Source organism: Ornithodoros turicata, chromosome 1 (assembly GCF_037126465.1).
Source record: "Ornithodoros turicata isolate Travis chromosome 1, ASM3712646v1, whole genome shotgun sequence".
NCBI classification, from domain to species: domain Eukaryota; kingdom Metazoa; phylum Arthropoda; class Arachnida; order Ixodida; family Argasidae; genus Ornithodoros; species Ornithodoros turicata.
Genome location: NC_088201.1, coordinates 217,572,385 through 217,588,167, shown reverse-complemented (window position 1 = coordinate 217,588,167; position 15,783 = coordinate 217,572,385). Strand labels below are relative to the sequence as shown.

At 46.2% G+C, this 15,783-nt stretch overlaps 1 protein-coding gene across 1 annotated transcript in view; it reads left to right on the top strand.

Moving 5' to 3' along the window:
• The first annotated feature begins 11,881 nt into the window (after positions 1–11,881).
• The window catches only part of LOC135376593 (uncharacterized), a 30,338-nt gene continuing 26,436 nt past the window's right edge, over positions 11,882–15,783 (top strand). Inside the window, exon 1 of the mRNA XM_064609121.1 lies at positions 11,882–12,125. Within this exon, the coding sequence (XP_064465191.1) occupies positions 11,898–12,125 (228 nt within the window). The 5' untranslated portion in view covers positions 11,882–11,897. The remainder of the gene's footprint in view (positions 12,126–15,783) is intronic.

The following is a 15,783-nucleotide window of genomic DNA, read 5'->3' as shown; positions in this document are numbered from 1 at the left end:
TTGGCGATTTCTATACAAGCAGCATACGACATGTCATGCAGCAATGGAAAAACTCCAACAAGCCTGATGTTTCGTCGGAAGCAGCCATCTGCGCATCATCCGCTCATACCGTCTGAGCGCAGCAGTAAAACAAACAACGACGATCTCCCCAAGAAAGCGAGGTGCGGCTGGTAAGGGTCGTCAAGAGCAAGTCATCATGGATATACCGGCATGTAATCAGAACACTAGGACTCCGGCCATGGATCGTTCACGGCCATATATACGAATCATGATGACATGATGAAGTCGGCGTTGCTACGTCACTCGGCGCGCAATAAGTAATGCCATTCACACGTTTTATGGTTTTCAGAGACACGTTGTGTGTGTTTGATCGATTTATTATTAAGTTGATGATGTATTACTTTCTCGCCTTAACACATTGCGCAAGGATCATTCAAATATCAATTTATTGACCATTTGTTGTCTCAACTACATGCTGCAAGATATTCGCTATCTGTCTCATATGTGCTTAAATTTCGGACTTGCCTGCATAATATTCGCAGGCGGTCCTTTCTCACACTCCATGTGAACCTGCATGCCCCTTCGAGTGACATCCCTCCTGTGAGACTGCAGGTGCTTCGCTAGATCGTGCGACGCGTTCTCTTGCCTTGTCACGCGACCTCTGCAACTAAGCGGAGAGGTTCGCGCGAGCGGGGGCATGAAACGTTCGCATAGGTCACAAACTCTTTGGTAGGACAGTTTTGAGGCATTTCAACGCGGTCGAGCAGTGAACTTTTTCTCCCCACTTTCCATGCTGCTTTAAAGGGGCAGTAAAACAAGGTGCGCATTTCTCCGTATTATATCAGCGCAACTTATGCAGTTAAAGCTAGTTGTACTTACTATCGCTGAAATCCGAAAGGCACTTGGATATGGATGACATATTCAATGCGCTCTGTCGCTTCTTAGCTCCAGCCTGTGATCTCATTTGAAGTCATTTTGACTCGGCGCTTGCCTCACCAATTATGAATGAAAGAATGAAAAAAAATCGCAGTAACGACTTGACGGGTTCACAGCTCCCGTACAAAATGGCATTGGCTAAGTAACACGAAAAGCATCCGTGCAAGGTAAACTATAAATGCATGCAATATGAATATCTTTCTTTGATACTGTCAGTGGATCAATAGGGGGCTCGTTCAAATTACATAGCAATATACAGGGTGTTCCATTTAAGATTGTCCCCACCTTTAAAAAATAATGAATCATCATCATCAATGAAGCCAAGTGCATAGTGTTACCAGTGACCTGGAGCATTTAATAGTATTTTTTGTCGCGCAATTAACTGATTAATTAATTAATTTAGTTTTCTAACTTTTTAATTAGGAGGATCACACCGGAGATGTCAACTGTGAAGTTGTGGGCGTTGACATGAGAAAGCGAATGCAGTGTGTTGCAACTCTCTAGCTCATTCGAGTCTTTTTTCCCGGGCCAGCAGAAAGGGCCCGGAGTTCCGAAACTACGACGGAATCGGTTTCCGTCGCGCGAAAAGAGCGCTTGATTGCAGCGCTTTCTCACGGCCGCTTGACGAACAAGCATTGATGTCGTCCGTCCCGCCTATGGTGTTATCTGTCACGGGTGCGGGGACACTAGCGAGGTAACTGCGGCGCTTTATCTCGTTTCTTTGTTTTTTAGGCGTGAAGCGACACAAAACAGGGGAAGCGGAAGATATCTGCTCACGACTTACCTTGAACCACGAGCGCGAGATTATTAAATCAATAAGAAAGAAAGAAAAGCTGTGGGCTATGAAATTTATGAAGCCGCTCTTTTACACCTTTTCATTTGCACCCACTCTCTGCGTTGGTGACACTATGCACTTGGTTTCATTCTTATGCGATGATTCATTATTTTTTAAAGGTGGGGTCAATCTTAAATGGAACACCCTCTATATGAACACTCTGTTCACCATATCTGGTTCTACATCGGGGGATATGACAAAAGCTCTTGGCGCGATGATTATAGGAATAACTGTGCTCCTTGAGGTCAAACAACGATAAGATATTATCTAAGGACTTTTTATGAGCTGTACAGTAATAACACAAAAGTTTATATCGGTACAGGTTATGAATAATAATCAGCGAGCACCGTTCAAACAAACCAGTTGTGGTGTGGTTATATGGTAGACAATCCAAAATTCGGAAGAATCAACACAAGCAACTTATCTTGGTGGGACATTTTGGTTGTTCCCATACCAAGAAGCAGTAGTTAAAATGTGAGTACATTAATGAGTCGTAGAGTAGCATAATTCGTTTGGTTAGATGCTTACGATATCTATACAGAAAACCAAAGATTCAGGATGCCTTGGAATGCACGTCATTAACGTTTAATGACCAAGAAAGTGTAGAAGAAAAAGTTACGCCGATAGTTTTGGCATTTCCTACTATGTCGGCAACTGTGTTATCTATTTCGAGATATACTGAGGGCTGAACTTGTTTTTGCGTTGAAGAAAATCGCCTTAGTTCTACTGGCGTTAATGTTCAAACAGTTAGGATCAGCCAAATACTTTACCCGTTCCAGTACCCTATTTCAATATGTCACTATCCCGTCAGGGTCTGAACCGTGAAAAAAGATGCTCGCATGGTCGGCATATATGATCAACTTAGCGTTCTTGGTGATCACACTATATCATTCATGTAAACACTAAAGAGCAAAAGACCAAGTCAGCTACCTTGCGCTGCAGTGCAGAAGAGTAGCCATTAATGACAACCTTCTGATACCTATTATCTAAATATGACGAGAACAGCGAAAGTGTCGGGCCCCGGATTCCACAACGCGACAGTTTTAGTAATAGTATCCTATGTGAAAAGGAATCAAATGCTTTGCTGGAATCAATAAAAATTTCCTGAGTAATGAGTTTCTTTTCAATGTTTTCTTAGTACGGTTCCTTTCTGTACTGAGACAGCCAGCTCAGTCGATGTGTTCTTTCGGAAATCGAACCGAACTTATGATCAAGGGTTCCTCGAATGATTTTACTTCACTTGCGGAAATTGACTTGATGAATGTTAATCATATTCCATTAAACCCTGAACGGTTCAAACCTCAAACTGGAAAAGAAATGCGTTCACTTTAGCTATCACACGCGCACTACGTTTTCCGCGCAGCAACACGCAGCACACCGCAAGCGCCAATGAATATACGGCGGTACACTTCCCGAATCTCAGGTAAGCGATGGGTCGTCGTCTTGGTCACCTTCGAATGGTTCCGACGACTGGGCTGACGTACTTTGGATTGAACCACGCGGCATCGCGTCACCAGCTCGCGTGGCTCAGTGGTTAGTGTGCTGCCCATGTGACGTTGTAACTGAGAGGTACCCGGGGTGGGAATCGCGTCAACCCAACCATTGACGTTCGCCTCGGCATTGGGCGCTTAGTATTGCTTAGTCGAGCCGGAGGTGTTAGAGATGTCATGACACTGAATTTCGGAACGACGGATGCGAAATGTACTTCCACAGAAACAAACTGAACACTCCGCCTCACAGCAGGTAATCAAGTCTGTTTATTGGCTGGAAATTTGAAACGTCACGTCCCTACGTAGCGTAGAGCTAATCCCGAACTGCAAAAGGCCACGTAGCCTATGGCGGAGTGGCGTATAGGCCATGTGGCGTATGCGTGGTGGAGAGAAGCGTGCGGGTTACTCATGTTTGAAAGCATTTATATATGTCGCTGAGCAGGCTGGGGCTGCTTGGGTATACTGCTTGTACGCAGTGGCCTTGGGAGGGAGAAATGTTTGGGGTCTCCTTTCAACCTTCCTGTTTCGAATTAATTTCATCCTAATACAAATAGAATACAATGAAAGAATGAAATACAGATAGAACCTATTTCACTCACCTCTCACACTACTCCGTTACTTGAAGGTGCTAGTGGCCATCTTCAATTTCGTTCAGTTCCGAATTTCAATTTGAAATGTAAAAATGTTGCCTAGGGCTTGCCGAGTGTGTCTGGGTCAGGCAAGGTGTGTCTAGCGAAATGAATTGCTGGCGGAACTTGACTGCAACGGCTGTGTCTGCCGGGGCGTTCTGGTACAGAAATACGTGATTCTTCGATTGTGGTAGATTGAGTATCAATATATCTTCATTGTGTCTTCATTGTTTCAGTGTGCTGACTTGTTTCAGACTCGTACCAAAGAGGAACAGGACCCTGTGGAGGACACTTTCAGCCCGACATCTACTACGACCCTCCCTTTTCCTACGTAGCTATTACACAATATATGTGGCAGAACACCCTGCTCAGGTACGTCTTTTATGCGGGAATACGCAAGTTCCAATGTAGCATACACTAAGTACGCACTATACACATAAGAGAACATGCGTAGGAAGGTTTGCCCACGGGGTCCATGACGACGAAGCATGAGCTTATAGGTAGTGATGAGTGCGGGTATGAAAATTCGTACCCGCAAACGCACCGCAACCACACAACCCATGAGTATCTTTCTCTACGTGCAGCCATAGAAGCCATCTTAATCTGTAATTTAGAATTTCAAACACGTGTAGTGTCATTTACTTGCCTCTTTAGTGGCTTTCTTCCACAGATGATATTTCACTGGCTTGCACTGTGGCATTGAGGAGTGCTCAGTCAGCCTCCCAGGTGTATATCGCTCGCTGAGTGACCCCTGGTTTGCCAATTCCGAACGATGCGCAGCTACCCAGATCTGACGAGCCGCAAACACGGCGAAACACGTGTCCTCTGATGCTGTCGCATCGTTCCATGAGTATCTGTTTCTCTGCGTGCAGCGATAGAAGCTATCTTAATCTGCAATTTTGAATTTCAAACACGTTTAATGTCATTTACTTGTCTCTTTAATGGCTTTATTCCGCAGATTATATAATATATATATATATGTTTGTAAGTCAAACGTCGCCATGCCGGTACTGGGCAGCTGTTTCGGCCTTCTTGGGCCTCATCAGCAGTACGCAGGCAGGCAGCGTTTGAGCGGATGGCGTCAGAAGGTCACGTAAGAAGGTGTGGAAGGTGGAGAATATGCTGTAGATCTCCCACAGCACCGCAGTGACAGCACTGGGGAGAGTCACGCGTTCTAAAACCGACATCGACGGCCATTCAATGAACTAATTGGGGATCTTTATGACAGGTGTACGGAGCGCTGAATCAACTTTGCTCTGCATATCTGGGGTGTCAGCGGTTCATTGGCAGGAAGCCAGGGGAGTGACGAGGCGTGGAAGTACGGAACGACAATCTCCCCTCGGCAGCGCAATAAGGGTCCGTCTCGGAGACGTGAGAGCTGCTGCTGCGGCGCTGTCCGCCTGTTCATTCCCTTCGACACCGCAATAGGCTGGTGGTATAAACATAAACAAACAAACAAATTTATTGTGAGAACAGAAACTTAGCGCGAATCATGATAGGAAAACCGTGAGCCAATGATAAAAAAGGTGACAACAGACACAAATTTTTTTGTGTCTGTTTCTTGTTCCAATGTGTTGTCACTTATCTGTGTATACGGATACATGAGCTGCTCGCGTTTTGGCGCACATGTGTGGTCGGGAAGTTGATGCAGGGTCGCAGCATGCAGATGAAATAATTAAGAAATATTTTCAACTGTTCATTCTACAAGTATGTACGACATGTTTGTCGGCGCGCTGATGTGAGCAGGGGAATAGTTTGCACTCCGTATTGTCAGTACGTCAGTATCATCTGTAATTCACGTTACACAATGTATTTTTAACACAAAATATTTTCAAGTGTACATCCATGTATTATATGCATGAGGTAATTGCTGGTGCAGGGGGAGGGTTGGCTGTGTATGACTGCGATGCAAAAAGAAAAACTTTGATGGTTGCGCCCCTAGCGGCAAAGTGGGCCGAAGGAGCTCACAATATACGTACTGCTGCTGTCGGAAGATAGCCTTGTGCTTTTACTTACTTATCACAGACAGCACACAGATGTGTGTTTGTAGGTGTATGTACGTCTACAGGGTGTATTGTTTATATATTTTGGATTATATATATATATATATGTTTATAAGTTTCTCTCCCTGACGGGAGGACATCACGTTCCACGTGACCCTCCGACGCCACCAGCTCAAACGTCGCCCACCTACGCATTGCTGATGAAGGCCCACTAAGGCCGAAACACCTGTCCAATGCTGGTGTGGCGACGTTTGGGACTTATAAACATATGTTCAACTTGCAGCCAAAAAGCCTATGCTATTTTTTTCACTTATATATATATATATATATATATATATATATATATATATACAGGGTGTCTCAGATAAATCCCCGGGGAGAATAATTCGGGAACGCCGCCATCTATCGGGAAACTTTCTTTTTTGTTACCATCTCTGAGGTATCGTCCACCAGCCATGCAGTGTGAAATTGATGTGTGCACTTTCATTAATTAGCTAAAATAAAAATCAATTACCCGGAAATGACAGCCTTCAAAGTACGCGTCCGACGGTACCGCGACATCTACTACATCATTGGGGATCTTGAGTACATACCCCTCAGAGAAAAAAAAATCGTCGGGTCTAGTCATTTTCGCGAGTAATTAATTAGTTTCGGTTTACATATTTTTTTCGCGTAGGACCGCAAACACAAGTTCTTTCACATTGCTATCCGCCTCGGAATTACGTGTTCTTCCGCATGTTTGGCAGCAGGGAGTGCTGATAGAAAAGTAACAGCCGCAGAACCCGCTTCGCCAACCTTCCTTCCTGTTTATCTGATTGATGTACAGTCCGCTCTATGGGGCCGTCGTGTAGTCGAGATAACGTGCTTTTATCGCCAAAACAAAGAATGTACGCACGAAACAAACAAGCAAAACACAGGAGTGAAGCGGAGAATCTGTTGTTGTCCTGAGCTTTCGTACCATGAAATAACAAGACTTCTGACCAATTGACCTTCTATTCACTTTCAATCTCGAAGCAGGAGAAATTATGCGTATCATGCCATTTCCCCACTTGGTTTCGCTTCTGTAATGCCATATTCTCTGAATGTCCATAGACGACCGTTGGACGATGTATCGACGGTGGTGTGACAGTGCAGAGAGCGATGTGCTCCTTATGCACCGCCACGATGTATTCTTGTGCTTGCAACCGCAATGAAGATTCGTTCTTTACTTATAATGAAGGCCACCTCCTAAGTTCAAACTACAAAATTAGGAAAACACAAATTTGATTTATTGCGGCACAGAAATCACAGGACGTGTTCAAGATGCCTTCCTTCCGCGGCAAGGCACGGACGGAGCCGCTTTTCAATTGATTCCACGGTTCCTCGTAGCTGCTCAACGGTTATCTGCGCGCAGCATTCCTCGATCCTTCGGCTCAAGTTTTCCGGCGTCGCTGGATCGGTGTCGTACACTCTGTCCTTTATGTATCCCCGCAAAAAAAGTCCAAAGGAGTCAGGTCAGGGGATCGGGCTGGCCAGGAACAGGACCTCTTGCGCCTATCCACTTGTCTCCGAAAACGAAGTCTAACCATAGGCAGGACGTCCGCGATCATGAGCTGGGGCGCCGTCGTGCTGATACCAGACGCCGCGTTGGTCGGACAACGGCATTTCGTCGGGGTAGTCACGGACAACGTTCCCGAGCACTTCGCCGACGTACCTATGTGAAGTTAGGTGCCCGTCAAAAAGTATGGGCCAATGACGCGGTCATCATGAATGCCACACTAGACATTAAATGACCACTGCCACTTGTGCTTACTAGGCAGTAGCCAGTACGGGTTAGTAGAAGCCCAGTAGTGCTGATTCTGGGTGTTGACATTTGCGTCGCGCCCAAATCGCGCATCATCGGTCATTATGACTTTTGATAGAAAGTCCTCGTCGTCCTCTAGCATGGCAAGTGCCCAGTGCCGTAGTCAGCCTGAATGAGTCCTTGATGTATGTGGGGATGGTAAGGATATCTACCGGCCTTTTTCAATATGCGACATGTTGTGGCTCGGCTCACCTCAAGGACAGCTGCTGTGGAACGGACACTTGCATGTGGATGATCGCGGATATGTTCGAGAACACTGGCCGTGACCTGCTGGTTCTGCGCAGATGGCTCTCTCGTATGGGGCTTGACGAAGGTGCCGTAGATCGAAAGATTTCTGTCGACGGATAATATTGTGTTATGATCCGGGTCGCGCCTCTGGGGAAACCTCTGGGCGTAAATTCTTGCAGCCAAAGATGCGTTCCTCTGAGATTCCGCGAAGGCCAGGATCATGTCCACTCGTTCTTCGTTGGAGTACGAACCCATATCTTGACATTTGACATGGCGCAATATTCCGGGGTTTTTATTGCCTCCAAACCGAAGTTGCGCCCAATGAAAACAAGAAGACATATCAGTGTCACATGTGCGATAAAGTGCGATTTATCTTACCCTATCAATGTCATGTACGAAGTCAGGTGCTGGCAGATCGCGTTGATCAAGGCCAGTCTCACTGTGTGCACAACTTAGTGATATCAGCACATCATTGTCAAGACAAACTTGACTTCACCAGGGGCGCTACAACGTACGGAATTTATTGGGTACCTGCAAAACGGTGCCCCCCTCCCCCAGCCGAGACACAACCACCATGCACATTCAATTCATGCCTACGTCCCGCAAACTCGAGCTAGTCTAAGTAAAGAAAAGAAAATGAAGAATGGCAGATGCTACTGTCCTCGGCACAGGTTAATGCGGCGTTACTTATCGCTTTCTTCGCGCTTCTTCGGATTAGTATCCCGTTTCGAGCTCTGGCACGGTGAGCCTTTACGTGAAACGGAATACACAAAGTGAATTCACGTGTGGGAAGTACTACCATCGAACCGTCATAGCTCGCGCTCTATCTGCAGGGGAATATTGAGCCCCTTGAGGATCCCTGGGGGGCGGGGGGGAGTAGCCCCCGGAGCCCCTTCCGCCATCCCAATAGGGCACCAAATTCCCCTGCAGAAAGTGTGAATAGTACAGCGCAGTGTATCTACGGCAATTTCGTCAAGCCCCATACGAGAGAGCCATCTGCGCGGAACGGGCAGAAGACTACGGCACAATCGCGATCTGGGCGCGACGCAAATGTCAACGTCCAGAATCAGCACTACTGGGATCCTACTAACCCGCACTGGCTGCTGCATGGTAAGCACCAGTGGCAGTGGTCATTTCATGTCTGGTGTGGCATTCATGGTGACAGCGTCATTGGCCCATACATTTTTGACGTGCACCTAACTTCACATAGGTACATCGGTGAAGTGCTCGGGAACGTTGTCCAAGACTACGAAATGCTTTTGTCCGTCCTAGTGAAAAGCGGCTCCGTATGTGACTTGCCGCGGAAGGAAGGCATTTTGAACACGTCCTGTGATTTCTGTGCCGCAATAAATCAGATGTGTTTTCCTAATTTTGTAGTCTGAACTTAAGAGGTTGCCTTCATTATAAGTAAAGAACCAATCTTCATTGCGGTTTCAAGCACAAGAATACATCGTGGCGGTGCATAAGGAGCACATCGCTCTCTGCACTGTCACACCACCGTCGATACATCGTCCAACGGTCGCCTATGGACATTCAGAGACTATGGCATTACAGAAGCTAAACCAAGTGGGGAAATGGCACGATACGCATAATTTCTCCTGCTTCGAGATTGAAAGTGAATAGAAGGTCAATTGGTCAGAAGTCTTGTTATTTCATGGTACGAAAGCTCAGGACAACAACAGAATCCCCGCTTCACTCCTTTGTTTTGCTTGTTTGTTTCGTGCGTACATTCTTTGTTTTGGCGATAAAAGCACGTTATCTCGACTACACGACGGCCCCGTAGAGCGGACTGTACATCAATCAGATAAACAGGAAGGAAGGTTGGCGAAGCGGGTTCTGCGGCTGTTACTTTTCTATCAGCACTCCCTGCTGCCAAACATGCGGAAGAGCACGTAATTCCGAGGCGAATAGCAATGTGAAAGAACTTGTGTTTGCGGTCCTACGCGAGGAAAATATGTAAACCGAAACTAATTAATTATTCGCGAAAATGACTAGACCCGATGATTTTTTTTCTCTGAGGGGTATGTAGGGGTATCCCCAATGCTGTAGTAGATGTCGCGGTACCGACGCATACTTTGAAAGCTGTCACTTCCGGGTAATAGATTTTTATTTTTAGCTAATTAATGAAAGTGCGCACATCAACATCACACTGCATGGCTGGTGGACGATATCTCAGAGATGGTAACAAAAAAGAAAGTTTCCCGATAGATGGTGCCGTTCCCGAACTATTCAGCCCGGGGATTTATCTGACACACCCTGTATATATATTCGATAGTCATGCTGCTTTCACTATTCTCTCTGGGCCGGCAGACATTCTTGGTCATATGTTGCTCAACCGTCAAATGACTACTTACCTAAGAATCGTTGAAAAAGCTGCGAAGCTGTCCTAAAAGAGAACATCTGTTCCTTACGGTGACATGATATCGTTACCGTTTTGATAAAAATAATGCGTTCGGTAGATAGTCCGTGAAAAATTTGTGGAGGAACACCATTTTTTTCTATATTCTGTTCATTGCGCATCTTCGGAGAGGCGTCTTTCCTTCACCCCCAGTGTGAGAGGGTGAAGGAGCACAGCACCGCCTCATGCATTGAAGATGAGCTTTAACTTGTACAAAAAAAAAGCGTGTGTATGGGGTTGCATTTTCTCTTTTCTGATATTTTTTCCAGGACGCAAGAGGCGACAGTGTGGTCTTTCTTCCTCTCACATTTGGGGTGAAAGAAAGACGGGTCTCCGAAGATGCGCAATGAACAAAATAAAGAAAAGTCAACGTACAGGTGGACGCATCAGCACAGTATCATGCGCGCAGGAAGAATTTGAAAATATTTGAGAAGGAAGAAAACAAATGCACAAAAACATTCCGCTGCGCTGAGCATTTCGTGATTGCCGTTGTTTTCAATTCATTTTCTTCAGCAAGGGGCTCTAAATGTACGTGAAAGTATTGTACGCTTGCAGCAGTTGGAGATTGCCACATGTGAGCCACGAAGTCTCGAGCCAGTCAAACTCACATGACCATATGACTCTCGTTTTGCAGGATAGCGAAGGAGGGTGAATGCCATAAAAAGCATCTTGATCAGTGCTACCAACATCTCATCCCTGCATATAAGTAAGGCTCATCTTTCATAATGGCTTCTCTCGGCGGATGTGTCGGTAGCGTGTCCGCCCGCCGATCCAAAGATAGCGAATTCAAAGCTGTCCGATGACGCTGGTAACTTTTTTGGAAGGGTACAAATCGCTGAGGAACTCCGCTGTGGCTGGTTTTTACATGTTAATAGTACGTCCATGGACTATCCAGTGGATTAAAATGGATATCTATTACAAGTGCACAATATCCAGGACTACACGTCTTATGGATGTTCATAAGACGTTTCTGGTTATCTGGTAAGATTCAAAGCAGGCCGATGACGATGGTAAGTTCTTTGGAAGGGCACAAGTTGCTGTCTCCCGCGACTGACATTAAATCTTGTGTCTCATGTGCCGAGATTTCGGTGCACGCTAAAGAAAAATTCCGGACTATGATTATGATCACGATTACTTACCTTCACAATGGGACAGTTGGCCTCCATGAAAGGGGAAGATGCTTACATTAACGTATAAACTACGTGTTTTCTACACTGCACGTAAGCAATACCGTTCGAAGGTATAGACATGGAATCATGGGAATGATGGCATGTAGGCTTGCGTCGGAGTGCAAACATGAAAGGAAGGCTGCTGAATAGACGCATTGTTTTCATAAAAACTCAGGGCAAAATATGTTTGCCGCATGACGCCCTCTGTCCCAGTCGCAGAGCCCACTGGTACCCTTGCCTGATGCCCCTCAACGGAGAGCAGAGCATAGACGCTTAGCACGGAGACACAAATACGGATCGCATTTACAACAACTAAGAAGTCAGAGCAATGTATCTCAAGAATGATTAGCTCCGAGAGTGTTGAAGATGGCCATCTTAGTTCCAGTTTTTGGACAGCTCTTTTCCCATAGCGTAGCTACTCTGCCTGTACCAAAATTTCTGGACGCTAATTTGTTTGTTTACAGGGATGACTTGAATAGAAGCCTATGCTACACAACGACAGACACGCAAAGGGCGCCTACATTTTCAGGAGTAGTGGGATTCAACGTAGATAATTTCTGTAAGGCGGCCGCTACTTTAGATGGACTAACAGCGGTAAGCATCACTACGGGAAAAATCATATCTTTCGTATTTTCGTATTGTTTAAATTATGGAAATGTAAACGAGGTCGTAGTGCTGCGAAGTAATAGAACTTTTTTTTCGACTGTTCGAATTCCTTTAAAATTTTTCCGTGAAAACTCTTTGTTTTGAATTTTCCCGTAACTGCATTTCCAAGGAAATTGCTTCGCGCGTGATGAAAAGAAGATGCGAGGATTGACGGCATTAACGTTTAATAGCGATCGATTTGATTGATTAGTATTGTGCGAGCTCTAAGCGTCTCAGCAGCAGACTATTAGTGATGAGGTACTCTGGTACTACGGACGGACCGCTTCTTGATGGAACCAAAGAATAAATCCTACACTCAGGTTTAAGGAAATCCAATGTTGCAAACCTAGTGGAGTGGTTGCCAGGGTGTCCACATTCACGTATGATTAGTGATACTTTACTGACACAATGAATACGTCACTCACAAAGCAAGTCGTCTACCTCAGGCGGATCCTTCACCTCGCAACCAGAGAAACAAAACTCCTGGCATGCATACATTTTTTGCTCAACACAAGTATATCAGTGCTATTTCGGATCTCAGCACTAAATGGTACATTATTTACTACACCTGAAGGCATTTCAGGATAAGCACGCTTCATTTATATGGGAATACTACCGGTTTCAGCTATAACAACACTCTGAAAGATGTGTCCTTTATGTGCGTTTTATAGAAGCCCCGAAAGTGGAGAATACGAGGCCTCTGCTTAGGCACCACGTTAGGAAACACGCGTGAAGCAACATTAAGCATGGCGTCAAAGCATAGACATTATTCTGTGGTCATGTCGTTTTAGCGCTTGTCGACATATTCCGATTGGCTTCATCCCAGAAGACGAACGTATTTTGGCAACGTCAACTATACGATGCTTCTTTCGAGACATAGTAGCAGATTGCCCCTCAGTTTAAGCCAATCGCATCGACTCAGTGTGTAATAGTACGTCGTCATTGCATCTTTGAAAGTGGTCAACAGTAGGAGACCTCACGTAGAAAACAGTGTTTAGTGCGAGATTATCGGATGAATATAACTACCGAGATCGAATGACGCCCAGAACAGTGCACAAAAAGAGTAAATGGACTGTTTACAAACGATTTTCGAGCAGATCACGGGAGTAGTATAGAAAGAAGTCCTATAGCCAAGAGTTTTCTCTAATCCAATTCCAATCCAATTCTAATCCAATGCTAATCCAAATCCAATCCAATTCTAAGCCATAATCCAGTTAAAATCCAACACAATCCAGTTCTAAGCCAACTCAAGCCAAATCCAAAGCCATCTGATTGGCCGCCATTAGCTCCGCCCACTTCACGTTGATTGGCCCATGCTAAGCCTACTGATCTGATTGGCCGCCATTAGCTCCGCCCACTTCACGTTGATTGGCCCATGCTAAGCCTACTGATCTTTGATTGGCTGCCCGTAGCTCAGCTCCTTTATGCTAATTAGTTGGCTTGGCTCCGCCCAGTTCACGCTGAATGGCCCGTGCTAAGCCTACTGATCATTGATTGGTTGACTGTAGCTCCACCCCTTTATGCTAATTACTCGGCTCTGCCCACTTCACGCTGATTGGTGCATGCGTATCGCTGAGCACAGCTCCGCCCCTTTACGCCGATTAACTGGCTCCGCTGATTGGTCCATTCGAAGCCTACTGATCACTCTCCACATTTTCCAGACTTTCTAAGCCCTCTGATTGGTCGTCCCCCATTTAAGCCTACCGATTGGCCCCATTCTAAGCCCACTGATTGGCTGACTAAGCCCGCTGAACATAGCCTTCGTTAGCGCCCGCCAGATGGCGCACTCGGCAGCGACCCTGCTGCGGCTTTATCTCAGACAGACAGGGAAAAAATACCTTTCAACGTTTATTGAGTACATGTTTGAGAAAAAGCATGGCGGTCTTGGAGAGATTGATTCCTTTGATGCTGGGCATGGTTCCACGGAAGTGACGGATCATGTAGACGTCTCCGAGACAGCGGCTGAGAAAAATTTCGTCCTCCGTGAGCTGGCACATCCGCGTGCACTGGATATCTTCGTAGCTGTCGCTCACGTCCAGCGAGTGAAGGCACGCGCGCAGCGATCCAGTAGCGTTCCTATTCAGGTTAATACCGGATCGCATAGGTACCACATGCCACTCTCTGATGGCCAAGATGTCGCCAGGGCATTCGTGCGCGTACGTGTGCTTATCCTTCTCCAGCTTGATGCTCGCAGTACAGTTGCCAGCGTCCAGCGCCAGCGCGCACGAGACGAGCGAGAAGAGAACGAGGTGCCACATCCTTCCAGTGACGCAGGTCAAATGATGCTACTCCTACTCATCCACTGCATTATCTGTGCGGCGGGGGGAAAGAACGCCAGGTGAAATCTCGCTATCTACGTCATCCACTCGAGCTTACCATATTCGCAGCTTCCGTACGGGTAGGAGTCCACGTCATTGTAGAGGTATTGTTTGTCGTCGTACGCCATCAGACTTCTTTTCACATTTCTGATGGTGTACATGCACTGTTTCTTTCCCACTATTGACACCTGTTCGTGCGATACGCTAGCGTGCTTGAATAGGGTATCGCGGTACGTATCATGGAGGAGGTGTTTGCGCACAATGTTCTTTTTGACCCCTTTAGCTCTTGCAATTTGTTTTCCCCCGGCTAATTTGATGGAATACATTTTGGCTTTCAAGCATATTACTTCCTCAATGGGTGCGCTACCCGTTTCACTTTTGAACGCGCCAAGTCTACCGCGATTCCTCTCGCTGTACAGTGGATGATCACGATCGAAGGAAGACAAATCTAAATGGTCGTCGGCGATCGCGCGTAACTGATCTTCATAGTCCTTGCAGAATAGGCCGAGGATCAGAGAATCCGTGTCAAAGTAGCACGTAATCACCGGACAAGTGAGCTTACTCAACAGGGTTTCATAGTAGAACGAGTACATGGTTAACTTACTCAGTTCTAAAATCGTGAAGCCAATCTGCAGGGGGAAATCGCATCGCACTTTTCTTTTGCGCATTTCGTACATCACGCAATCGGGGGACAAAATTTCCATTCGCGCGCATTCCACCTGGCTCCCGAGGCGACTCGCCGTCTCCTCATCGAAGGCTACTCGAATGTCCCGCATATTAAATTTATTTAGTAGCGTACGCCCGAAGACCGCATTATTTGAGATTTTATAGAAATTTTTATCGAACGTCGTGCTCGATGCGACGCGTCTGGCAACATTGTCCTCGATGTAGGGACGCAGGAATGGTGCCTGACGAAATTTTAGAATTCGCTGAATTTTTGTCACCCGCATGCCCAGTCTACAATAGAGAGCGAGCAGCGCGTAATGAACAACGTACTCGACCTTGTCCTTGCACGTGAGCAGCAGCTTTTTGCTGTTCGCCGGCTGATACATTAACTCTTCGAGGAGCCCTCGCTGGAATGGCGAGAGCCATTCCTTCGGGACGACTGCCTTCTCAGGAGCCAGGGGGAAGTACCGCGTCAGCGCGTGGATAGATTTTGGATACTCCAAATCGCACACGTACACGTATCCCACATCCGAATCTGTGGGATGACGCATAAAATCCACGGAGCTAAAATCCTCGACCCATTCGAAATCGCCGACGGGGAGGTGCTTTATCATACTGAATCC